This window comes from Phyllopteryx taeniolatus, chromosome 1 (genome assembly GCF_024500385.1).
Source record: "Phyllopteryx taeniolatus isolate TA_2022b chromosome 1, UOR_Ptae_1.2, whole genome shotgun sequence".
Classification (NCBI taxonomy): Eukaryota; Metazoa; Chordata; class Actinopteri; order Syngnathiformes; family Syngnathidae; genus Phyllopteryx; species Phyllopteryx taeniolatus.
The window spans coordinates 28,992,208-29,017,541 of record NC_084502.1 but is presented as its reverse complement, the minus strand read 5'-3'; the positions used below and the strand labels follow the sequence as shown (position 1 = coordinate 29,017,541).

The 25,334-nt window shown below is 41.2% G+C and overlaps 1 protein-coding gene across 2 annotated transcripts; it reads left to right on the top strand.

Moving 5' to 3' along the window:
- Nucleotides 1-6,032: 6,032 nt before the first annotated feature.
- Nucleotides 6,033-25,334, top strand: vps16 (VPS16 core subunit of CORVET and HOPS complexes). Of its 2 annotated transcripts, XM_061786348.1 has the most exons (24): nt 6,034-6,250; nt 7,298-7,386; nt 7,453-7,544; nt 7,622-7,750; nt 8,322-8,466; nt 8,540-8,655; nt 8,739-8,861; nt 8,957-9,012; nt 10,147-10,236; nt 10,355-10,526; nt 10,611-10,742; nt 14,133-14,260; nt 14,609-14,644; nt 14,718-14,826; nt 14,933-15,067; nt 15,292-15,400; nt 18,973-19,070; nt 19,160-19,264; nt 21,879-21,956; nt 22,070-22,156; nt 22,253-22,335; nt 24,502-24,598; nt 24,668-24,771; nt 24,865-25,334. In XM_061786348.1, the coding sequence occupies exons 1-24, from the start codon at nt 6,201-6,203 to the stop codon at nt 25,004-25,006; spliced, it is 2,505 nt and encodes an 834-aa protein (XP_061642332.1). In that variant the 5' UTR covers nt 6,034-6,200; the 3' UTR covers nt 25,007-25,334. The 2 variants fall into 2 exon arrangements, with proteins under 2 accessions (XP_061642340.1, XP_061642332.1); XM_061786356.1 differs by lacking the exon at nt 21,879-21,956 and having other exon boundaries at nt 6,033-6,250.

The following is a 25,334-nucleotide window of genomic DNA, read 5'->3' as shown; positions in this document are numbered from 1 at the left end:
TGATTAGCTGAAGTAAGACTTGCCAGTTGATTACGATTGGACTCATCTACAGCTACGTCGCAACATGTTTTTGCAGTCACAATTGAGACAGTGCGGTGAGAGGTGTGTGCAGCTCCCAGGAGGTCAGTACTATCAATATCTGCATACAGAAAGCTAGCATAGTAGGAATAAAGAGAATTTGTGTTGGCTTTTCTCTTAACTTTGTAAACATGGGCATACCGTTGTCAGTTCTATTTCATTTTATGCTCTTTTTTTAGTTTTCAAAGCTTGTAACTATTCCATCTTAGTGTTTTATTTACATAGATAAATAATTTTTTCACATTTTTTAAGAGAACGGGGATCTTATAGTTCAAAAACTTGACGTGATAGAGAAAAACTGAGCTCAGTTTTGGATTCCACACCCAAAAATTAGTTTAAAAACGCTGTCAGACCTAACTCAACAAAAATTCTGTTCCCCAATGTAAATCTTTTAAAATGTGTTTCTTTCTTTTTTGACCTTACTACTAATATTTTGCCTTTCTTTAATAGACTGAAACAGTAGATAGTTGCAAAATAAATATTTACACTTATGTTTCATAATCGGCACGGTGGACGTTTGGTTAGCACATCTGCCTCACATTTCTGAGGCCTCGCCTGCGTGAAGTTTGCATGTTCTCCCCGTGCCTGCGTTGGTTTTCTTCGGGTACTCCGGTTTCCTCCCACATCCCAAAAACATGCATGGTAGGTTGATTGAAGACTCTAAATTGCCCTAGGTGTGAATGTGTGCGTGAATGGTTGTTTGTTTATATGTGCCCTGCGATTGGCTGGCGACCAGTTCAGGGTGTACCCCGCATCTCGCCCGAAGATAGCTGGGATAGGCTCCAGCACACCCGTGACCCTTTTGAGGATAAAGCGGTACAGAAGATGGATGAATGGATGGATTATTATTTTAAGTGTTGGCACTTGATCAGTATGCATTTCTAACAGCGTAACATCTACTTAACACAATGAATATTATGTTCCATGGAAAGTGTCAACTTTTTGGTTAGTGAAAAGGGGAAGTATCAAAGGCACCTTATGGTTATCTTGAATCAACTAGTGTCTCCAATTTTCTTTCTTAGAGCTTCACTGTGTGTTTTTTTTTTTTACTTTCCCATTGTTCTGAGTATTGTTCAGGCCAATGAGTGCTGTCAAGCGACTGTTAGCAATTACGAGATTGAATGTACCATACTCAATTAGATTTTTTCAAGACATATGTTATATAATCATATCATCCTAGGAAAGCCCAAATTAATATGACATTCCTGCCTGTGATGAATGTACAGTATGCAAACTCCAGAGTCTTTGCTTACAACTTCTTTTCTTCCAGATTTTAGACAAAGGTAGTTTTCAGACAAATGTAACTCTCCCTACAAGTGGTATTTGTCAAGTCTTTCTTGATAGATGAAGATTTGTGTTAGGGTAAGTCATGTAAAACTGTGTTAATAACATATTAGTGTCGGACAGTGGAGTTCGGCAGCTTAAAAGTGACGGATCTTCGCTCAGCCAAGCTGCCAAGTCATGAGTGTGAAACTCAGTGCGGTGGTTAACATGTAAATTAGCCCCACTGTGACATCACAACAGGGCTGTAACTCCAAATGTCTTAGTCACAGAAATAGGCAGATAACAAAAGAGTGACCTGTTTGTCCATAATATGTTTAACACTTCTAACAGTCTCCAATGTTTCACACAAACAAACGCTATGGCTATAGCCTTCGAATTCCATGAAAGAATAAAGGCGAAAAGGAAGTCATATTATTTGGAAACACAATAGACTGGGGGACAACTTCCTCACAGTCTCACTCATGCACGTTGTTTGAGTTCAGAGTTGCTGTCTGACCTTATTTTTTGTCTATAAGTTGGATTTGTGGTGGGACAAGGACAAAGAAACAAAGCATTGAAACTGGTTAAAAGATCCAAATCAGTCAGCTCAAGCAGTGGCAAAGAGGACGAAAGGATTTTAGAAGAGGTTCTGTTGTGCCGTCAATACTTTATTAGAGAATAAATTAAATGTTCTTGCATTTGTGAAAACGTTCATGAGGGTTCAGGCACACATCAGAATTACAGGAAGGTAGAGACCACATATATTGACAAAGAAGCAATAAAAACACAATCTGTATACATGTGACATGAAAGTCGGAGGGGAAATGCATTGTGTGGAAGCAAGTCATTAGTCTGAGGCAGCTGAAACAAAAGACGTACTGCACATACACAATGAAATAGAAATGGTTGGGCAAACTAAATAATTGGGACAATATATCATAATTGTCTAAATGCAAAGGAGCATCCACACTGATGCAATTCTGTGGAAAAATACTTTTTATTGTATTATTATGCCCACCTTTTTTGTCCTTCCACATTTCTCAACCAATTCAAACCATTCAAACTACCAAATATTCAGAAACCTGCTGGGATGAGAATCAGCACCTCCAAATCTGAGACCATGGTCCTCAGTCGGAAAAGGGTGGCTTGCCCTCTCCAGGTCAGGGATGAGATCCTGCCCCAAGTGGAGGAGTTCAAGTATCTTTGGGTCTTGTTCACAAGTGAGGGAAGAATGGAACGGGAGATCGACAGGTGGATCGGTACAGCGTCTGCAGTGATGCGGACTTTGTTTCGGTGGCCTATGGTCACGAGCTGTGGGTCGTCCGGGCTCTCCCTTAGAGATAGGGTGAGAAGCTCGGTCATCCGGGAGGATCTCAGAGTAGAGCCGCTGCTCCTCCACATCGAGAGGAGTCAGATGAGGTGGCTGGGGCATCTGATTCGGATGCCTCCCAGACGCCTCCCCGGTGAGGTGTTCCGGGCACGTCCCACAGGGAGGAGACCCCGGGGACGACCCAGGACACGCTGGAGAGACTACGTCTTTCGGCTGGCCTGGGAACGCCTCGGGATCCACCCGGAAGAGCTGGATGAAGTGGCTGAGGAGAGGGAAGTCTGGGCGTCCCTGCTAAAGCTACTGCCCCCGCGACCCGACCTCGGATAAGCGGTAGAAAATGGATGGATGGATGGATTTTTATTGTTTAAATGTAGGAATTTAGGAAATGTGATAAATATTTCCATAGCTGTCCTGAACAAGCTAAACATTTTGTTTGAATTGCTCGAGAAATGTGGACGGAAGTACGCAAAATATCTGCATTCATTTGGGAATGTTGACATGGAAAATATGGAATCAGTAAAACATTTTAAATTTGGGGAATGTGGAAAAATATAGTTCCCAAGATGTTCGGAATGTTCTTTGGGTAGGTTTTTTTTCCTTGTGTAAAATGTGGAATTGTGTGAAAACTGGGATTTTTTTAAATGGAAAATGGATGGATGGTTATTTAGCTCCTCCCTCAACATTTGTTGATGGATTCAAACCATTTCAACGTCAAAATGTTTATCTCATTCAGGAAATCTTAAGAACTATTTATCGCACTCCCCAAATTCTGACATTTTTCAGTCTTTCACTTTTCCATCCATCCATCCATCCATTTTCTGAACCGCTTCTCCTCACTAGGGTCGTGGGCGTGCTGGAGCCTATCCCAGCTATCATCGGGCAGGAGGCAGGGTACACCCTGAACTGGTTGCCAGCCAATCGCAGGGCACATATAGACAACCAACCATTCGCACTCACATTCACACCTACGGGCAATTTAGATTTGTTAATTAACCTACCATGCATGTTTTTGGGATGTGGCAGGAAACCGGAGTGCCCGGAGAAAACCCACGCAGGCACGGGGAGAACATGCAAACTCCACACAGGCGGGTCCGGGGATTGAACCCCGGTCATCATAACTGTGAGGCAGACACTCTAACCAGTCGTTCACCGTGCCGCTCTTTCACTTTTCCCACTACTAAATTCCTAAATTCATCCATCCATCCATCCATTTTCTGAGCCGCTTCTCCTCACTAGGGTCGCGGGCGTGCTGGAGCCTATCCCAGCTGTCATCGGGCAGGAGGCGGGGTACACCCTGAACTGGTTGCCAGCCAATCGCAGGGCACATAGGAACAAACAACCATTCGCACTCATAGTCATGCCTACGGGCAATTTAGCGTCTCCAATTCATGCATGTTTTTGGGATGTGGGAGGAAACCGGAGTGCCCGGAGAAAACCCACGCAGGCACGGGGAGAACATGCAAACTCCACACAGGCGGGTCCGGGGATTGAACCCCGGTCATCATAACTGTGAGGCAGACGCTCTAACCAGTCGTTCACCGTGCCGCTCTTTCACTTTTCCCACTACTAAATTCCTAAATTCATGGAGATATTTTACAAATACACAGTACCACTATCATTTAAATTCAGCTTTTTCTCAGTTACAAGTGCAACATTTTAATTTTAATTAATTCTCCAGCATTTCAGTTATATCTTCAGCTTTCACACACAATTTTTTACAGAAATTGCACTTTCTAGTTTTGTTAATGCACACATACCGTATGTTATTCTACATCCAAAAACTTCCATCCATCCATCCATTTTCTGAGCCGCTTCTCCTCACTAGGGTCGCGGGCGTGCTGGAGCCTATCCCAGCTGTCATCGGGCAGGAGGCGGGGTCCACCCTGAACTGGTTGCCAGCCAATCACAGGGCACATACAAACAAACAACCATCCGCACTCACATTCACATCTACGGGCAATTTAGAGTCTCCAATTAATGCATGTTTTTGGGATGTGGGAAGAAACTGGAGTGCGGAAACCGCACCTACGGGCAATTTAGAAAACCCACGCAGGCACGGGGAGAACATGCAAACTCCACACAGTCAGGGCTGGGGATTGAACCCGGGTCCTCAGAACTGTGAGGCTGACACTCTAACCAGTCGGCCACCGTGCCACTCCAAAAACTTCAATTATTATTATTATTATTCCCCCAATCTTCAGTCAAATTCGTTCCGTATTTCTCCACAGAATTCAGAACGCCCACAGTATAACTTTCACGTGAATAAGACATTCAACAAAAAAGTTCCCCATCTTCCCCATGATTCTAAATACAAACTGTTCAGTTCGCTCAGAACATCTGGGGAACTATTTCTTTACATTGCAATGATTCCCACTTTCCAAAAATTCTACACAAGTCACAGTAAAATTTACAATTTTTCACAATACAATTCACACATTTAACAAACTTACCTCCTCCTTCCACATTTCGTGACCCATTCAAAGCATTAAATTTCAAACTGCTTCAACTCGTTCAGGACATCTTGGCAACTATTCCCTTTCATCAAATGCCCAAATTCTTACAATAAAATTCCACGATTTACAGATATTTAACATATTTAACTTCCTCTTCCATAGTTCTTGCCCGATTCAAACCAATTTCAGTTCAGTGTCAGCTTTTCAGTATTCACACACAATTTCTACAGTTTCTTGTCAATGTACAGTGGAACCTCGATTTAACAGACTAATAGGGTGGAGGGGTCATCCATTAAATCAGTTTGTCCGTTAAATTAAAGCACTTTTTTCGTGGCCTAAAAACACCCAGTACCGTACAAAATTGTAAATAAATATATATATAAAAAAAGCATAAATATGTTTTAAAAGTTTTAAGGTTTATCAAAATTTACCTCACTGGTGCATGGGAGGGGTGAATTTGGGTTCCAACTGGGCAATATTTTTTTGTCCGTTAAATCCAAAATCCGTTAAATTGGGGTCTGTTAAATCGAGGTTCCCCTGTATTTATTGGTTTTTATTGTATTTATATTTACTTCTATTTTGCTTTGTTGTACTCTACTGTCTGTGGCCAGATCGGGACTGCAAATTGAGAATCTGTTCTCAATTGCCTTACCTGGATAAATAGAGGATAAATTCTGTTGATAATATTATCCCTTTGTCGCTAAGTCGCATCCCACTCACAGAAGTTAGGAAAAATTAAGAACATGTATGTATGTACGTATAAGTGAAACATCGATAGTTTGTCTTCTTTTTAGGAAATGAAGTCTGCAAACCAGGCCAAAGCAACTGTAGCAGTTTTAGTTCAGGCATTATTGGTGTGATGCGCTGTCCAGCAGAGGGCGGTATTGCGTCTCGTGTGAAGCTGTTAGTTGCCTTTAAATACCAAAGAAGGAGACTTGTCTGGTGGAAGTAATCAGCTGGCCGACCAGAAGCTAAAACGAGTAAAAAAGAAAAATAAATACATACAGTACATATATCAATATATATTACATTTGCCATCCTGATAAATTTAAGTCTCAGCCGGAGGAATATACAGCATGGCTCTAATAACAGCCAACTGGAATCCGCTGGGAGAAGCTTTTTACCGGTAAGTTTCAGCATCAGTGGAGCGGCTAATATCAGGAACAAGATGGGGCAGTAAACATGCAGCTGCATACCCATAATTAACATTTTCTTTATTTACGTTGAAGTATATTTTTCTGGCATTGCTGCTACTTACATCTTTTGTGACTCGGACTATTTATCGTGCCATCATCGTCGTAGTTGTGATGATTTGATGTTTATTCGCAGCTGAAAGATAACATTCATTTTAAGGCTGTAAAAACATGCACAACCTCCACAAAAAGAATACAAATGTATGTCTTTTCCTCTCTGATAAGAAGGTGTTATTGGATAAATGTCGTTTTTTTTTTTTGTCAAAACATGTACACGTCCATAAAATGTATTAAGAATAATAAGTTTATATATATAGCACGTTTAAAAACACGTGTTTACGAAGTGTTTTGCTTTTGACAGACAGAACAGCTTGTATAAAACACAATAAGATGCCAATCGTCATGCTCATATATGGTAGAAAACATGGTAGAACAACAAATAAAAGGATTGAGAAGACAAATGCAAGAACCCAACTGAGACAAGGAGGGCAGATGTGGGTCGATAAAGAATAGATAGAGAAATACATTGTAAAACACAATCAAATAATCATAAAATAACTAATTAAATAGAATAAAAATCAAATGGATAAATTAACCAGTAGATATGCGATTGGCTGGCAACCAGTTGGGGTGTACCCCGCCTCCTACCCGGAGATAGCTGGGATAGGCTCCGGCACGCCCGCGACCCTTGTGAGGAGAAGCAGCTCAGAAAATGGATGGATATACAAGTAGATATATAAAAGGGGGGAAATACAACATCAAATAAAAGTCAGTCTGTGAAAGTGACTTTTCAGAAGTGATTTAAAAAAAAAAAAAAAAAAAGGAAAATCAGCCATTAAAATTGCATGGCTCAGCACATCCATACGTTAAAATTATAATGAAAAAAGCTACAAATTAGACATGGATCTACTTTTTATCCTACCTTAAGTGAGACTGCAGATTGAGCTAACAGAGCGCATTTGTGTGTTGTGTTTTGGCAGTAAAACAGAGCTGTATGAGATGAGTTGGAACCTGAGAGATGGACTCAAGGACTGCTTAGTTGCGGCGGCACCTTACGGTGGCCCTATAGGTACACACGTGCCCACGCAGTATGTCCTTAATGGCCCAACTGATTGTTTTTGTTGGTTTGTCGCAGCTCTCCTCAGAGAACCTTTGAGGCGTTCTCCAAGTTGTCGTCCTCAGTTGGAGATTTATTCTGCTTCTGGAGTTGCCATTGCCAGTTTCCCGGTAAGCACAAGTGGCACTGCTCATACCAATGAACTCATCTTTACCCTGTGCTGACAGTTTGTGTGTACGTGTGATAGTGGAAAAGCGGTCCTGTGATTCAGCTGGGCTGGACAGTCTCAGATGAGTTGTTGTGTATTCAAGAAGATGGTTCAGTTCTCATTTATGACCTGTTTGGCTCCTTCAAGAGGCACTTCAGCATGGGACAGGTAAACCTGTGGCAGTTTGTCTGTTAATAAATGTGTTAGTCATCAACTCTGAGTAAACACCAAGGGCCTGATTTATTAGCATTCCAAATAGCGGGCACTAAATTCACTCATGTTAACAGATTTCGTGCTGTGTTGGCAACAGTGATAAAAGTTTAAAAGATGGTGTAGCTCGGATAGTTTTAATTGAAAGTTTAGTCAATTATGGTATGGCGTGACTCCTTTTTGTGACTGGCTCCAAGTCAGCCCATTAATCATTCAGGATCTCCAAAATTGCTTTGCTGAATAGAATGTGTGTTGATATTTATTGTTTCTGCCATTTCAAAAACGTTTGCACAAGCGGGAAAAATCCGTTATCCTTATTGCCTCTCATTTTGCATGATACTCCTCCTCGCCACAGTAACCGTGGTTACACACATGGTTTCGCATAGCGGTGTCAGTTTGCACCTGTCTTTCGGGCGTGGTGGTTAAAGTGGCCAAATCATCGTAGGTTTGTTCAAGCACATTGCATTTTCTAAATTTATTTGCATATACTCCTCCAATAATGTGCAAAATGAACTGTGTTATGTTGCAGGAAGTGGTCCAGTCTCAGGTCTTAGAAGCCAGGGTGTTCCATTCTCCCTATGGGACGGGTGTTGCCATAGTAACGGGCTCTTTTCGGTTCACCTTGGCCACCAATATCACTGATTTGAAGCTAAGGAGGTTACCCGCTGTCCCAGGTAACACCAGCCCTGAGTGACCACCTTCCCACTCCTCAGATAATGTTATCACATCAACTGTCTTGTATGTCAGGCCTACAGGCGGCGCCGTCCTGTTGGGTTGTCCTCACGCAAGACCGCCAGACCAAAGTCTTGTTGGCCACCGGATCTGAACTCTATATCCTTGACAATACTTCCTGTACTTCTGTGGTGAGACAGACTGCTGGCTGGTGTACTTGCACAAAGTGTACAGACAGTAAAACATGCATGTCGTGTTCTATCCATGTTGTTAGTGTGCTCCAGGACTCAGTCCTCAGTTGGGTAACATCGTCCATATGTCGGCGTCATTCAGTTACAAATATCTTGCTCTCTTCACTGACACTGGACACCTGTGGACAGGCTTAGCCCAACTTCAGGTGAACCTCATTAATGTCTCATCACATTTGAACCACCTTATAGAAGGGGAGGGTGTGGGCTCTGTGATATGATTGATGTGTGAATTCATCTTCAGAACAAGCTGAGTGAGGTCGACACCAAAGTGAGGATACCGCCCAAACAGATGGTCTGGTATGTACCTGTCTCTCTGTTTACTGGTCTGTCATTCCCCTGACCACTGTGTGAGAGAGAGAGAGTGTGTGTGTGTGTGAAGTCAAGACAAACCTTCTTGACTTGACACACGCCTGAAAACAACTGAACATTCGTGCAGTTTATGGTGTTCGGCCGCTAGATTTCATGAATGGTTGACCGTCGGCCACTGATTTTGTTGCGATTCAAAAGCTAAATTGAGAGTAAACTACGTCACAACGTCGCAGATGTAACAGTCTGCACATGAGCTTTCCAGGTTCTAAGCATAAGCGGGACCAAGCTGGCCGGCGGCGGCCACAATACCGCCAAGGTGTACCAATTCAGAATATACAGTGTTGGGCTTTATAATAATACTCAACTATGTTTATAATTTCATATTTACCTGTGGCTAGAAAGCAAAGCATGGAGAGCCTGTGTTGCCGAAATGCACAGGTGCGTTCATCTCCATCATTATAGCCCGTTTTCCTGCATACACTGTATCTGGAGCCACAAAACCTCATACTGGGTTGCAGTTTTTCAGTTTCAGGTCATCAGTAGATGTGCAGTGCTCAATCACTTGGTGTGTCGCAAAGTCGCCTACTGTAATTTTTTCGCGATGGTCCACTTCACCCCTGTCGCTCAGTGTGCGGTGGGCCAATAAATTACAATTCGGTGTCATCAAAGTTTATTTCAGTAGTTCAATTCTAAAAGCGAAACTCATATTATAGAGATTCATAAAACTCAGAAGCCCACGTTATACCTAATTTCTATATTAAAAATAATTTCTTTATGTAATATTCCAATTTCTTAAGATGGGAAATTTAGGGTTTTCGTTATCTGCAACTATAAAAAAAATATCAAGAAATATTCCACTGCGTGTAGTGTATGTTTAGTGAATGTTTATGGTATATGAGTTTAACTTTTTAATTGAACTATGTAATACAATAAATGCAGTTTTCAATTATATTCTAATTTATTATAATACCTGTATACAGGTATTATAATCGGATTCGATGATGGAGATGCTTATTCTTAATGTATCTGTCTATGCCTGTCTGTTATATTGTATGCCTGCTTGTGCATGTGTATTTTTACATATTGTATATTCATGTTATGTATGCACGTCTACATGTCCAGGTGTCGCAGACCAAAATCCCAGCAGCCGTCTGTGGTGATGGTGTGGGACCACCTCCTCCTAGTGGCCGGAATGTGCAACGACATCATTCAGTATCCTGAATAACTGAGACTGAGCTCTAAAAACAAAGTTCCACTCTTCTGTCAAGGCTTCATCCACGTTCTCCAGGTTACTTCTTCTCAGAGGGTTTTATCCTTGACCCGGATGTAGATTCCCACTAGAAAGTCAGTGTGTTTGTGTTGGTGAGATGGATGGCATTCGGATCATCAGCTCAACCAATCAGGAACTGCTGCAGGAGGTTCCTCTAGTCTGTCAGGACATCTTCAAAATCGCTTCGATGGCACCTGGAGCACTGCTTCTGGAGGCCCACCGCGAGTATGAGGTAGAGTCTCATGTTTCCCTTACCCCATGCTTATTTGTCCAAAAGTAACGTGTGTGTGTGTGTGTGTTCTGTGTGTGAGTATAGAAGTCCAGTCAAAAGGCTGATGAGTATCTGCGGGAAATCAAGGAGCAAGGCATGCTCGGAGAGGCTGTCAGACAGTGTGTAGAGGGGGCAGGACATGAATACGACTCCAACACCCAGAAGGCCCTGCTCCGGGTGAGATATTGCCCCATTTAGAGACCATGACGTCACACGTATCTCCAGGTGGCAAAAGCCCAAGCAAATGTCACTTGACAGAATGATTAAGAAAACTGTGTAAAAATCTTTAATGATGATGTTCGCCTTCTTCTCTACCACCTTAATTTGAATGTGTCATCGTTTTCAATCACTTTCTGCCACTCGGTAGTACCCTGGCGCCTGTTATTTACAAACATTCTGAAAAGGTCCATTATTGTTTCGTACATTCCCCTCCAAAAGTATTGGAATGACAAGGTCAATTCCTTTGTTTTTGTTGTATACTGAAGACATTTGGGTTTTAGATCAAAAGATAAATATGAGACAAAAGTTCAGAATTCCAGCTTTTATTTCATGGTATTTTACGGTGGCCTGGAAGTGCAAAACAATTTAACAAATTGCGAAACACTTACATTTCAGGAAACCGATTAACAAAATTCGACTCACTTTTACATTTCAGGAAACAAATTAACAAAAACCCAAACACTTTTACAAAAGACGAAACATGTTAACAAAAGCCGAAACACTTCTACATTTCAGGAAACTAATTAACAAAAACTGAAACACGTTTACATTTCAGGAAACAAATTAACAAAAGCCAAAACACTTTTACAAAAGACTAATCAAATTAAAAAAGCCGAAACACCCGGAAAGGGAACATCCCAGTTCACAGACATTCTTAGAAATGTCTAAGAAACTGTCAGGAAACAGTTGCCAAACCACGCACACTGCGCCATAGTTCAGTCGGGTGGTTTCCTTGAGCGGCTGATCGGTCGGCCACTGGTTTTGACGCGATTCAAAATTATAATCTCCGTTGCACGGCGTCTTCACGTCCCATCTTACATTCAATCAAAATGCACAGAAGCTTTCCCCTACGGTGAAAATACATTTCCGGGTTTGCAAGCCGTGCTGCCGCGTCACCTCTGCGCAAGCCATATAAATAGTATGTAAATCATCAAATGTTGTTTAACATCAATGCTAAACTATATTCATAATGTATAATGTGCCTGTAGATGAAAAAGCATAGCTTGTGACCAGAATGTATGCAAGGTAGATCCCTTGCTCGGTACGTTCAAAAATGAATGGAGCCAGCAGCTTCCTTGCAAATATCCACACTCTCACTTTAATTCTCGCCAGCATCCTCTCTTTAGCAACCTGCTTCTTCATTAACTCTTAATCTATCTTTTTGTGGTTTAAGAAATTTGATCAATTACATCCATCCATCCATCCATCCATTTTCTGAGCCGCTTCTCCTCACTAGGGTCGCGGGCGTGCTGGAGCCTATCCCAGCTGTCATCGGGCAGGAGGCGGGGCACACCCTGAACTGGTTGCAAGCCAATCACAGGGCACATACAAACAAACAACCATCCGCACTCACATTCACATCTACGGGCAATTTAGAGTCTCCAATTAATGCATGTTTTTGGGATGTGGGAGGAAACCGGAGTGCCCGGAGAAAACCCACGCAGGCACGGGGAGAACATGCAAACCAGTCGGTCACCGTGCCGCCTGATCAAGTACAATATATTGTATATACAGCATCAAACGCCTATACAGGCTTGCTGTTCAGGACTTCCATATATACAATCGCGATTTGGGATGGACATCTTGTTCCATCTGCATAGCCTACCCTTCCCGCGATGCAGGAGCCAATCATGTTGAAGCGGGGCTGGTCTTGCCGAGAATGGGCGTGGAATTTCTAAGAATGTCTGCGAAATGGGAAATTCCCTTTCCGGGTGTTTCGTCTTGTGTAAAAGTGTTTCGGTTTTTGTTAATTTGTTTCCTGAAATGTAAAAGTGTTTTAGCTTTTTTTATATTGTTTTCCACTTCCAGGCCACCGTAGTATTCACATGTAGATGTGTTAGACAACTCAGGTCAGAGCACCGTTTGTTTGAAACCACCCACTTTTCAAGTGAGCAAAAGTATTGGAAAATGTGACTGATGGGTGTTTCTCGTTGCTCAGATGTTGCCTTTTAGATTGATTGCTTAAACATTAGATAGTGCTTGTTTTTGGCTTAGCGTTTCACCTGTGAAAACTGCATTCGCTATTAGGGAAACATGAAGACCAGAGAGTTGTCTATGGGAGAAAAGCAAACCATTTTGAAGCTGAGAGAAGAGGGAAAATCGATCAGAGCTATTGCACAAACATTGGGCATAGCTAATGCAACAATTTGGAATGTCCTGAAGAAGAAATAAACTACTGGTGTACTGAACAACAGACATCGAACACGTCAGGCAAGGGTATCCACAGCAGTTGATGACAGAAACTTTGTGAGAGCTGTGAAGAAACACCCAAAGACAACAATCAGTGACATCACTGCCAACCTCCACAGGGCAGGGGTGACAGTATCACAATCCACTGTTCAAAGAAGACTTGGAGAGAGGAAATACCACAAGATGCAAACCACTCATCAGCAAAAAAAATTGGAAGACCAGATTGGATTTTGCAAAGAAGTACAGAGATGAGCCACAAAAGTTGTGGAACAAAGTTTTATGGACTGATGAGACCAAGATAAAGGCCAAAGTATGGAGAGAAAGAAATGATCTGCGCATGATCCAAAACACACAAGCTCATCTGTGAAGCTTGGTGGAGCTAATGTCATGGCTTGGGGTTGCATGGCTGCTTCTGGAAAGGGCTCACTAGTCTTTGTTGGTGATGTAATTCATGATGGTAGCAGCAGAATGAATTCTGAAGTCTACAAAACCATTTTGTCTGGCAAGTTACAGAAAAATGCATCCCAACTAATCAGGAGAAGCTTCATCATGCAACAAGATAATGAACTAAAACTCACTGCCTACAAAACAAAGGACTTCATCAGGGGGGAAAGTGGATGGTCTTAGACTGGCCAAGTCATTCACTGGACCTTAACCCAATAGAGTATGCATTTTATCTCCTGAAGAATAGACTGAAGGGAGAAACCCCCAGAAACAAACAAGAACTGAAAGAGGCTGCAGCAAAGGCCTGGAAAAGCATTTCAAATGAAGAATGCAACAGTCTGGTGAAGTCAATGGGTTGCAGGCTTGATGCAGTTATTGCAAGTAAGGGTTATGCCACCAAATATTAAATGTTATTTACGTTAAGTTAATTTAATAATGTCTGTTCCAATACATTTGGTCACTTGAAAAATCGGTGGCTTCAAACAAGAGGTGCTCTGTCCTGAGTTGTTTAACACATTTAGATATAAATAGCATGAAATAAAAGGTGGAATTCTGAACTTTCGTCTCATATTCATCTTTTGATCTGCAACCCAAGTGTCTTCAGTATACAACAAAACACAAAGGAACTGACCTTGCCGTTGCAATCCTTTTGGAGGGGACTGTAAATGTATGTTAATGGTGTATTTTGTGTTTATATAATCACACATTCACCAGGCGGCATCCTTCGGTAAATGTTTCCTGACAGACTTCAGTCCAGAGCACTTTGTATCCACCTGTCGAGAGCTGCGCATCTTGAATGCTGTTAGAGAGTGCAGTGTGGGTCTGCCACTCACGCACACTCAGTATCCTAATGCTCACACTCACACCACGCACACTCATCCTCTGTGAGCGCACCCCTCCACATACATACAAACACACACTTTTTGGATTTATTTCCCAGCATGCTTGCTTTCTTATGTTAAGGAATTGATTGTGATTGCATCTCTTCTACAGTGGGTTGGTCCCCAAGGGGGCGCAAATTCCCATACAAACTCTAATGTCATTTCCAATACACAACAGGAAACCATTTCACGTAGCATTTTTAAAAAAAAATTGGGGGCCGCACTTAATGCAAATGCAATGTACCGCCACGGCACACCCAGCAAAGTACACACAAATAACTTGGTGACCTCCTTGACATTTGATCACAGATTCAAACAGATGACCCTGCAGGTGTTGATTGACAGGTAAGTCAACTTGACTTCTGTCCTGTAATTTCTGGCAATATCAATACAATTATGTGTTTGTGTGTGAGTGTAGGTTGGTGTATCGTCAATTGTATCAATTGGCTATAGAAATCTGCCGTTACCTGAAGATTCCAGATTATCAGGGGGTCAGCAGGGTTCTCAAGCACTGGGCTGCATGTAAAGTAAGTGATCCACCTTGCCTCCTCACCTTGTCCCATCACAGAGTACTTACTCCCTTTGACCAATGGAACTGTCTTTTCTTGTGTATCTCTATGTGGGCATGGCCAGGTCCAGCAGAAGGAACTATCAGATGAGGCCATAGCCAGAGCGGTGTGCCTCAAGGTGGGAGACTCATTGGGTGTGTCGTACTCGCACATTGCTGCTAAAGCCTATGAATGTGGACGCACAGAGCTCGCCATCAAGGTACATACTGGACACTCCTTCTGACGTTTACACATATCCATTTTTGTTAAGTTTACATATCTTGCTATTATGTGTGGACGTGTTATTATATATATTAACACCAACTGTTAATAGTCATCGTAACAACTTTGGTAGACAAAGGTTGTAATGAAAATACCCTGTGCTTCATGAAAACCTATCTGAATGTTGATCTATCCAATTTGATGTCTCTGTGTGCTCCCCAGCTGTTGGACTCAGAAGCTCGGTCTGGTGAGCAAGTTCCTCTTCTACTAAAGATGAAGAGGAGTCAGCTGGCTCTTAGTAAAGCTGTAGAGAGTGGAGACACTGACCTGGGTATGTCTAATGGCTGTACCCACCTGCTAATAGAAACCCTTGTGGAATGCATCATATGGTCAGAAAGAGATAAAAAAGGGCTTCCTTTTGAACATAGGAAAGGACATATCACACCTCCGTAACTATGTCGTCTTTCCGCTCCCCCCCCCCCCCCAACATAACATCATCCAGGCATTGAACTCTATGCCTTAGGCTTTACTGACAACTAGGGGTAGAAACAGCACACAGCACATATCGATACAGACAGCACTGTGTCAAATGAATTTAGGGGGTTTACATGAATGAATTGTAGTCCAGCATTCCTTGTTCATATTTAGTAGTCATGTCGGTGTGATTTGTCCTTTCCTATGTTCGAAAGGAAGCACCTTTTTATCTCTTTCTGACCATATGATGCGTTCCACAAAGGTTTAGGAAAGGTGGTATAAAGGATAAATACTGTTGCTGGTCAGAACTCTGCCTTACGGGAGAGTCCCTATGTCACGTGCTCAAAATCGAAGTCGCTGATTGGCCGAAGAGGAGATCGGTATCGCTGATTGATTGCTATTCCTACACTACCCGGATGCCTGGCACAGCTAATTTGAAATTTAATTTGTAGAACTGAATCTAAAATGATTGAAATTAAATGAAAAATAATTAGACTTTTAATTTCGGATAAAATAATCATATATTCACTTTCAAGTTTATTGGACTTCAGTTCCACACTAATAAATCCAATTAAAAATTATAGTCTTCAGATTCAGTTTTTAAATCCAATGTTTCAAATTAAACGATACAAATTCAAATAATGTTAAGTTGATTTTTTTAGCAATTCAAATATAAATGATTCAAATTCAGTTCCTATTGGCACATGTTTCAGTCCATAGTGGAAGCTATCCGCAGCTATTTACTGAAAAACTCGTCTATTCACAGTTTTGTGCCCTTTCTGAAAGGCCCTAAGATGCCACCAAAGTAGGGCTCCACGATTATGACCAAAATGATAATCACAATTATCTTGATAAATATTGTAATCATGATTATTAATCACGATTATTCCTCGTGTTAGGGAAAACATCCGTATTTTTATTACACTACGTTTCAATGAACAATATGTTAATAGTTTTCAGTGCAAAATGAAACTTTAAATACAAATCAATGATAATTAATAAAACCTAAAAAATATCCAAGAATTTAAAATTTATCAAGGGCTAACGGAATAAATATGCTATGTAAGAGTCAAATCACAAAGTGCAACTCAATGGAAGCAAAAACAAATTATACATAAACTAAATAAAATCGTAACATTAGGCTGCAAGCACGGACCTTTCATTTGAAAATCCCGTCAATATAGTGAATTGTCAAGGACAGGCTCGGCTCCATTGTTCTGCTCAACCATAAATTAGTAGTGGTCACAAACTGCAAAGAACTGGACAGTTGTGTTTTGCCTCTTTATTTACTCCCTGGGTGGCACGGTGGACGAGTGGCTAGAGCGTCAGCCTCACAGTTCTGAGGACCGGGGTTCAATCCCCCGCCCCGTCTGTGTGGCGTTTGCATGTTCTCCCCGTGCATGAAAACATGCATGAATTGGAGACTCTAAAATTGCCCGTTGGTGTGAATGTGAGTATGCGGATGGTTGTTTGTTTGTATGTGCCCTGCGATTGGCTGGCAACCAGTTCGGGGTGTGCCCCGCCTCCTGCCCGATGATAGCTGGGATAGGCTCCAGCACTCCCGCGACCCTAGTGAGGAGAAGCGGCTCAGAAAATGGATGGATGGATGGATTTACTCCCTGTTTTTCCCTGCGGTCAGCGCAGCCTCGAGTCGGAGTCAAGCCAGCCGCCACAACAATTGTTCATACCAGGGGCGTCACTAGGTTTTATGGACAGGGGAGCTTAGCCCCCAGGAGATGCACAGGGTATGAGTGAACGTAGAACGTGAGCACAAATTTCACAAAGAGTTATATATTTTATATATGGTCAAAGCTTCACAGGGATAATTTTTCCACACAGACTGTTACTGCAGCTGCGTGCATCACTCTGTGTAGAAGTTAATTCATACTGGATATATAAAACATCAAAAAAGGAGGAAAGAGTGCCTAAATGACAGAGAATGTCCAAAGTTTGGGATCAGTTCACACTTAAAAAAATAAATACATAAAAAACAAAATGCAATGTGTTTACTATAAAGCAGAATCAGCACATCTACGATTGCCGACACAAGGTAACGTAAACATTGTTAGCTAATTTAATGTAGCCTGACACCACTACTTAGAATGTATTGTAAGTGGTCGAGGATAGACACAGCTGACGGTGCATTTTCAATTGCTTTATTGAACAAATGACAAGGAAATAAACACTTAAAAAACATTCATACAAAATGGCCAGAGCTGAAGCCCAGACAGGCTAACGGTTAACTAGTTAACAGCCAGCTGCTACACTCTCATTTGCTGACTCCCACATCACTCGCCAGTCCAGGCCCCGCCTTTTGAAGCCACACACATGAAAGGATAGCGAGCCTAAGTGGACCAAAATAATGCCTGCACCTTACATGCACATTTTGTTGTTTAATGATGCATTTTTAAAATAAATTTGTATCCAATTGCTCGATTAGTCAAGGGGATAATTGGTGGAATAATCGATACAAAAAATAAGCTGTGGCCCAAGTTTATACTGTACTGTGATTGCCTACAGATGCCACAAGATCGTGGCAAAGGACTATTTCATTGCGTTGGCCTGAGCACAAAAACAGTCAATAGCACATGAATTCACCTTAGCAACTCACTTCAGCACCAGTAGGCCAACAGTTGATGCCAAAGAAATTTTGCTATTGCTTAGGTTTGGGCACAAAAACACTGAATAGGAGTAGGTTTCCATAGGTTTTGATTTGATTAGCTTTCAGTCAATCAGTCATTTGAGAAAACCAACAAAGGATAAAGCCAACCAAAAAGGCATAGGGTGAAGCCACAGCTTATTATGCCTATGCCCAGCTTTACAGAAATAAAAGTTTTGTTCAGAAAAAAAATCAATCAAGGCATCAACATAAATTTCCACATCTTATGGAGTAAAACTAAAGTAATTTAAAAAAAAACAACAACATTTTAACAAAAAAAAAACTTTTCACACCAAATTCAAACTAACGCAAAAGTTATAATATTTGTACAATTTCTTTAGTTTATAGGTGAATAGGTGAGTTTTTCAGCAGATAACCGACCTTTGTTTCCCCCCATAAATCTGCAAATTTGTTAATGCTGGACCGCGAATATGTGTGGGTTTACTCTAGAGTAATTGGCGTCAAAGAAATATTTTGAAGTGATACATCGCAATTGAGACAAGCTTTGTGTATGTTAGGGAGGAGCCAAGTTTAGCCTGGGTTGTTTTCCCTATGTACATGTGCAATTTATATTGTTTTGGAATCTTAGTTTCTGGTTTATGGTATAAAGTATTGATATAGACAATTATAAACATTTGGCGGTCAATTACTTTGATTTTTTTTTTGTGCTAATTGTGGCAAGGCTCAGTCGCTGTAAAAAAACCTAATCTCACATGCCCTGATGAATGACTGAAAACACTTAGAAATTTGTGTTCGTGTGTGTATGTCAGTTTACACAGTTGTTACTTACCTGAAGAACGAGATGAACAGAGGAGATTTCTTCATGACACTAAGAAACCAGCCTGTCGCTCTGAGTCTCTACAGACAAGTACTCTTCCTCTTTATCTTCATAAAATGTATTTGATTCCTGAGTCATGTGTTTCTCAGATCATTCAACTTGCGGGTCTTGTTTGTTAGTTTTGTAAACTGCAGGAACAAGAAACTCTGAGGGATCTTTATAACCAGGATGATGACCATCAGGAGCTGGCCAACTATTATGTCGCCACCAGTTACAGAGAGAAGGTTTGACCTGCAGACACGAGTCACATGTCTTAACCAGTTCAGTAAACTAGCTTGTCCCAGAATGATGTCATCATACAATATTTAGTCCCTAAAGTGACATGCTTTTATTTTGTTTTACTGTAACCTGGGTCGTCATGGTTTTACTCGCTATTGACATGTTACCATGATCAAAATCAGGTACTACAAGGTACGAGTAGTAGTACAGTGAACCTGCGCATATTTGTGGTGCGGCATTTGCAAATTTGCCTATTTGTGGATGTGTTTTTGCGGTGGTTGGGGCGTGTAATCTGCCCTCCGTTATTCGCTGAAAAACTCACCAACGTGCTATTTTTGTGTTCAGGCCAAAGCAATAAAATTATTTGGCGTCATTTTGTAGCATCTCGGTGGCAAGGAATTACACTAGGGCAAAAAAGTATTTAGTCAACCACCAATTGTGCAAGTTCTCCCACTTAAAAAGATGAGATAGGCCTGTAATTTTCATCATAGGTATACCTCACCTATGAGAGACAAAATGAGGAGAAGAAAATCACATGGTCTGATGTTTAAAGAATTTATTAGAAAATTATGGTGGAAAATAAGTATTAGGACAATAACAAAAGTACTCAATACTTTGCTATATACCCTTTTTTTTTGGCAATGACAGAGATCAAATGTTTTCTGTAAGTCTTCACAAGGTTTTCACATACTGTTGCTGGTATTTTGGCCCATTCCTCCATGCAAATCTCCTCTAGAACAGTGATGTTTTGGGGCTGTCGCTGAGCAACACAGACTTTCAACTCGCTCAAAAGATTTTCTACGGGGTTGAGATCCGAAGACTGGCAAGGCCACTCCAGGACCTTGAAATCCTTCTTACGAAGCCACTCCTTCGTTGCCCGGGCGGTGTGTTTGGATCATTGTCATGCTGAAAGACCCAGCCACGTTTCATCTTCAATGCCCTTGCTAAGGGAAGGAGGTTTTCACTCAAAATCTCACGACACATGACCCCATTCATTCTTTCCTTTACACGGATCAGTCGTCCTGTCCCTTTGCAGAAAAACAGCCCTAAAGCATGATGTTTCCATGCCCATGCTTCACAGTAGGTATGGTGTTCTTTGGATGCAACTCAACATTCATTCTCCTCCAAACACAACAAGTTGTTACCAAAAAGTTCTATTTTGGTTTCATCTGACCATATGACATTCTCCCAATCCTCTTCTGGATCGTCCAAAAGCTCTCTCGCAAACTTCAGATGGGCCTGGACATGGACTGGCTTAAGCAGTTACTGATGGTAGCCTTTGTTACTTTGGTCCTATAAGGTAACTATAACGAGTGGAGGACAGAGGAGCCTCTTAAAGAAGAAGTTACAGGTCTGTGAGAGCCATAAATCTTGCTTGTTTGTAGGTGACCAAATACTTATTTTCCACCATAATTTGCTTATAAATTCTTTAAAAATCAAACTGATTTTCTGGAATTTTTTTATCTTGTTTTTTTTTTGTGTTTTTTTGCCCTCTCATTTTGTCTCTCATAGTTTAGGTATACCGATGATGAAAGTTGCAGGCTTCTGTCATCTTTTTAAGTGGGAGAACTTACACAATTGGTGACTGACTAAATACTTTTTTGCCCCACTGCATATGTTGAAGTGGATTTAGGTGTTTAATTTAGACAAACGTTTTTCTTTGCTGCTGTCTTGTGGCATCATGGTGCTAAGGAGCTATGTAGAAGTTAATTAACTTATTCACTGCCAATGACATTTATATTCATCACCAAGAGTCCAACCATTTACTGCCAGCAACGTATATATTTTTCAAGTCTCTTTTTCAGCGGTTAGGTGTAGGAGGGTCTTGCCCAGCTTGTCTGTGAAATTCAGGTTTGTAAGCCACTGTAATGACTAACAGCCCCCTGTAGATGGCGGTGTTGTCTCATTTAGATTTGAGATCAGTACAGCTTTTGAGTAGAAGATAAAGATTAGGTGTAAATCTCTGCTTGTCACAGTGATTATGAAGGAGAGAAATGCCAACGCAAATCCCAAAGTCAGACAAGTTAATGCACCTCCAATTTGGAGTATGTATATGTATGGTAGTAACAGTAGGTGTTGCGATATTTAGAAGGGTCATGATTGTGGGAGAAGATGGAGTGAATGAGGAACGCCATTTAAAAAAAGCCACTGTTGTACAACTCAAGCCATGCTGTGAGTAAGTGTTGCTCACGGTGAGTTTCTTCGTTCAATAACTAAATGATTATTATTTTGCCATCAAACGCTCTTTCTCAGTCTTGTTTTTGTTATTTTGTAGTTTGAGGCGTCACAAAAGCCAAAAATAATGCCATCGAAGCCACAGTTCTGCTTGACCGATTTCTTTTTACTTTTTTCCCTCTTTTTGGCCAGAAACTGATGATTTTTTTCGACTGAAATTTCACACATTCAGACTACGGCGGTAGAGAAGAAAGCTAAAATCACCATTCAAGCCATTTATCCTGTTTTCTCAATCACTCTGCCTTGGCCAAATGACGTAAATTATTTTCTATATGAGCGGTTGAACTTTTGCCATCCGATAGTATGTGTGATAGCATGGTTGAAAGGTCTACACTGTAGGAATACACTGAGAAACTGGTGTATGTGTTTAAATTTGTGTTGTAGAGGTTAGACAGCCGCCTGTCTCACCTGCAGAGTGCCGTCGATGAATACAACAAAGCGAAAAATGAGTTTGCTTCCAGGGTAAGAACAAGCTGACTGAACATGGACTTCTGAATGACTTCATGTCAGTCTGGATGATGACAAACAACTAATTTACATGCACAATCGTCGTCGACGACGAACCATTTTTATAGGCCACTGAAGACGAGATGCGTCTGCTCCGTTTCCAAAAGAAACTCGATGACGAGAAGGGCGCTGGGCTTCTAGGCTCGTCACTACAGGTATATAAAAGGGTGGGGCGACTAAGGCTGTTAAATCAGTTGATATTATTCTCTTAATCAGTTGATATTATTCTTGGAATGTCACTCCCTGTCCAGACAACCATGGAGACTCTGCTTATGTTGGGACTTTACAAGCAGACGGATCAACTTTACAGAGACTTCAAAGTACCAGACAAGAGGTATATCGAGATATCGAGGAACTGATTCCATTGCACTTTGTTTGTTTAGCTCAGGGGTGTCAAGCATCTGGGTCGTAGGATGAATTTCCAAGAGGCAAATATTTCCCGCTGGCGTAGCCCCTCGTTGTCGCAGTATGATAAATCTCTGCGACAACCCGGTGAGATATAGTGCTCTGAAAAAGTATTGGCCCCCTTCTCAAATTCTTATATTTTTGCATAGTTTCCCCACATTAATGTTTAAGATCATCAACCAACCTATATAGACCTATATAACCCAAGTGTACTTAAAAGGCTGTTTTTAAATGGTGATTTCATTTATTAAGGGAAAATAAACTGAAAAGTTAACTGGCCCTGTGTGAAAAAGTAATGGCCCCCTAAACCTAATAACTGGTTGGGCCGTCCTCAGAAGCAACAACTGAAATTAAGCATTTTTCATAACTGGCAATTAGTCTTTCACATCTCTCTGGAGATATTTTGGCCCACTCTTTCTTGCAGAATTGTTTGAATTCAGCAAAAAATTAGGGTTTTCGAGCATGAACGGCCTTTTTAAGGTTATGCCACTGGATTTCAATCGGATTCAATTCTGGACTGGATCACTCCAAAACCTTCAATTTGTTTTTTTAAGCCATTCAGAAGTTGACTGGCTGGTGTGTTTTGGATCGTTATCCTGCTGCAGAACCCAAGTGCGCTCCAGCTTGAGGTCTCGAACTGATGGCTGAACATTCTCCAGCAGCATTTTCAGTTAAAGAGCAGAATTCATGGTTCCATCTATCACAGCAAGTTGTCGAGGTCCTGAAGGAGAAACGCAACCCAAGACCATCACCCTACCACCACCATATTTGACTGTTGGTATGATGTTCTTTTTCGCAAATGCTGTGCTACATTGACGCCAGATGTAACGAGACACACACCTTCCAAAAAGCTCAACTTTCATCTCGTCAGTCCATATAAAATTCTCACAAAAGTCTTGATGGTTTTTTTTTCTCTCTATTTCGCTCTCTCTCTCTCTCTCTCTCTCTCTCAAAAGTAAGCTTTTATGTTCTTTTAGGTCAGCAGTGGTTTTCGCCTTGGAACTCTGCCATGGATGCCATTTTTGCCCAGTCTCTTCCTTATTGTTGTGTCATGATCACTGACCTTAACTGTGGTTCTTTAGAAGTTGTCCTGAGTTCCTTTGTGGCCTCCTGGATGAGTCATTGCTGTTCTCTTGGGATAATCTTTGTATGCCTGCCACTCCTGGGAAGGTTCACCACTGTTCCATGTTTTCTCCATGTGAGGATAATGGCTCTCCCTATGGTTTGCTGCAATCCAAAAGCTTTAGAAATGGCTTTTGTAACCCTTTCCAGACTTATAGATCAATTACTTTATTTCTAGTCTGTTCTTGAATTTCTTTGTATCGTGTCATTTTGTTACAGCTTTTTATTTTTTTTTTTAGATCTTTTGTCCAACTTGATTTTGTTGGGACAGATTCTGTTTAAGTGTTTTCTTGATTGAACAGGTCTGGAGGTAATCAGGCTTGGGTGTGGTCAGTGAAAAGTAACAACAAATTGTGATTAGCTACAATTCATTCATGATTTAAGGGGGGGCATTATTTTTCACACAGGGCCTGCTAGCTGATTTTTTTTCCCTTAATAAATGAAATCATTTAAAAACAGCATTTTAAGTTCTCTTGGGTTATATTTATCTGACATTGACATTTGTTTGATGATCTTAAACAAAGTGGTGAAACTATGAAAAATCTAAGAATTTGAGAAGGGGGGGGCAATACTTTTTCACGGCACTGTATATTCTAGCCACTGGAGGCTTTAAGCCGATATATTTTCCCTGCTCAAACATATAGTGTGTAGGCATAAGAAAGATGCTAGACGAAGTAGTATCCATTTTTCTAGGTTGTAGTCTACTGTAAGTATTTAAATGGATAGTTGACAATTGAGCGGGGTGTAATTTCAGCGTATTCAGCAGACACGCCTACAACGACAACAGCTTGATTTTTCACCGTTTTGAAGCCTCATTTTATATACTTGATTATTTTTTTTTTTTTTAAATCATTCAAATTTGACAAGGTTGTTAACAACACTCTTCTCTGTGGTGTGTCAAATTCAGAAGACATTTTTACTCTACAAGGATTTAATTAATGTAATTAAAATTCTATCTTCTCTGCTTTTCCAGGTATTGGTGGTTGAAACTTAAGTCTTTGGCAGAGAAGGAGGAGTGGGAAGAGTTGGAGAAGTTCTCAAAGAGTAAGAAGTCCCCGATAGGATACCTGGTAGGTGCAAGTCAACCCTCAATAATCTTTTTAACTTTTTTAAATTGACAAATTCTGTATTATCTTCAGGCCTTTGTGGAAGTCTGCATTAAGAGAAACAACAAATATGAGGCCAAGAAGTATGTTTCCAGAGTGACGCCTGAGCAGAAGGTCAAAGCTCACCTGGCCGTCGGGTAAGATGTCACCGTACCTTCAACCCCCTCTATGGCCAAAGGATTTGGTAATTCTCTGCTCATAAAGAACAACTCCTCTACTCTTCTTCTCAGCGACCTTGAGGGGGCTGCAGATGTTGCGATCGAGCGCAGGAACGAACCAGAAATATCAACAGTCCTCGCAAGGTGCTCCACCACGGATCGGTTGTTGATTGACAGATTAAATCGAGCCAAATTGTCGACTGCCAAAAAGTGATCTTACACACAGTGTGTGCGATTTTTATCAGCTACAACTTTTGCATGTATATTGTGGACTTGCAGTCATTTATAAAAAAAAAACTGTGTGAGCTTAGCCGATATGCATTTCTAACAACATAACAAATACACATAGTTAATACAATGAATATGAAGTTGGAAAAGCTCAACTGTTTTTGTGGGGGCTGGGGGGAATGAAATTGGGAAGTCTCAAAATCACCTTAAAGGTGATATTGACTCAGGTGTCAAACTCGAGGCCCGGCGGCCAGATCAGACCTGGCACATTATTTTATGTGGCCCACTAAAGCAAATAAAGTGCGTCTACTTCA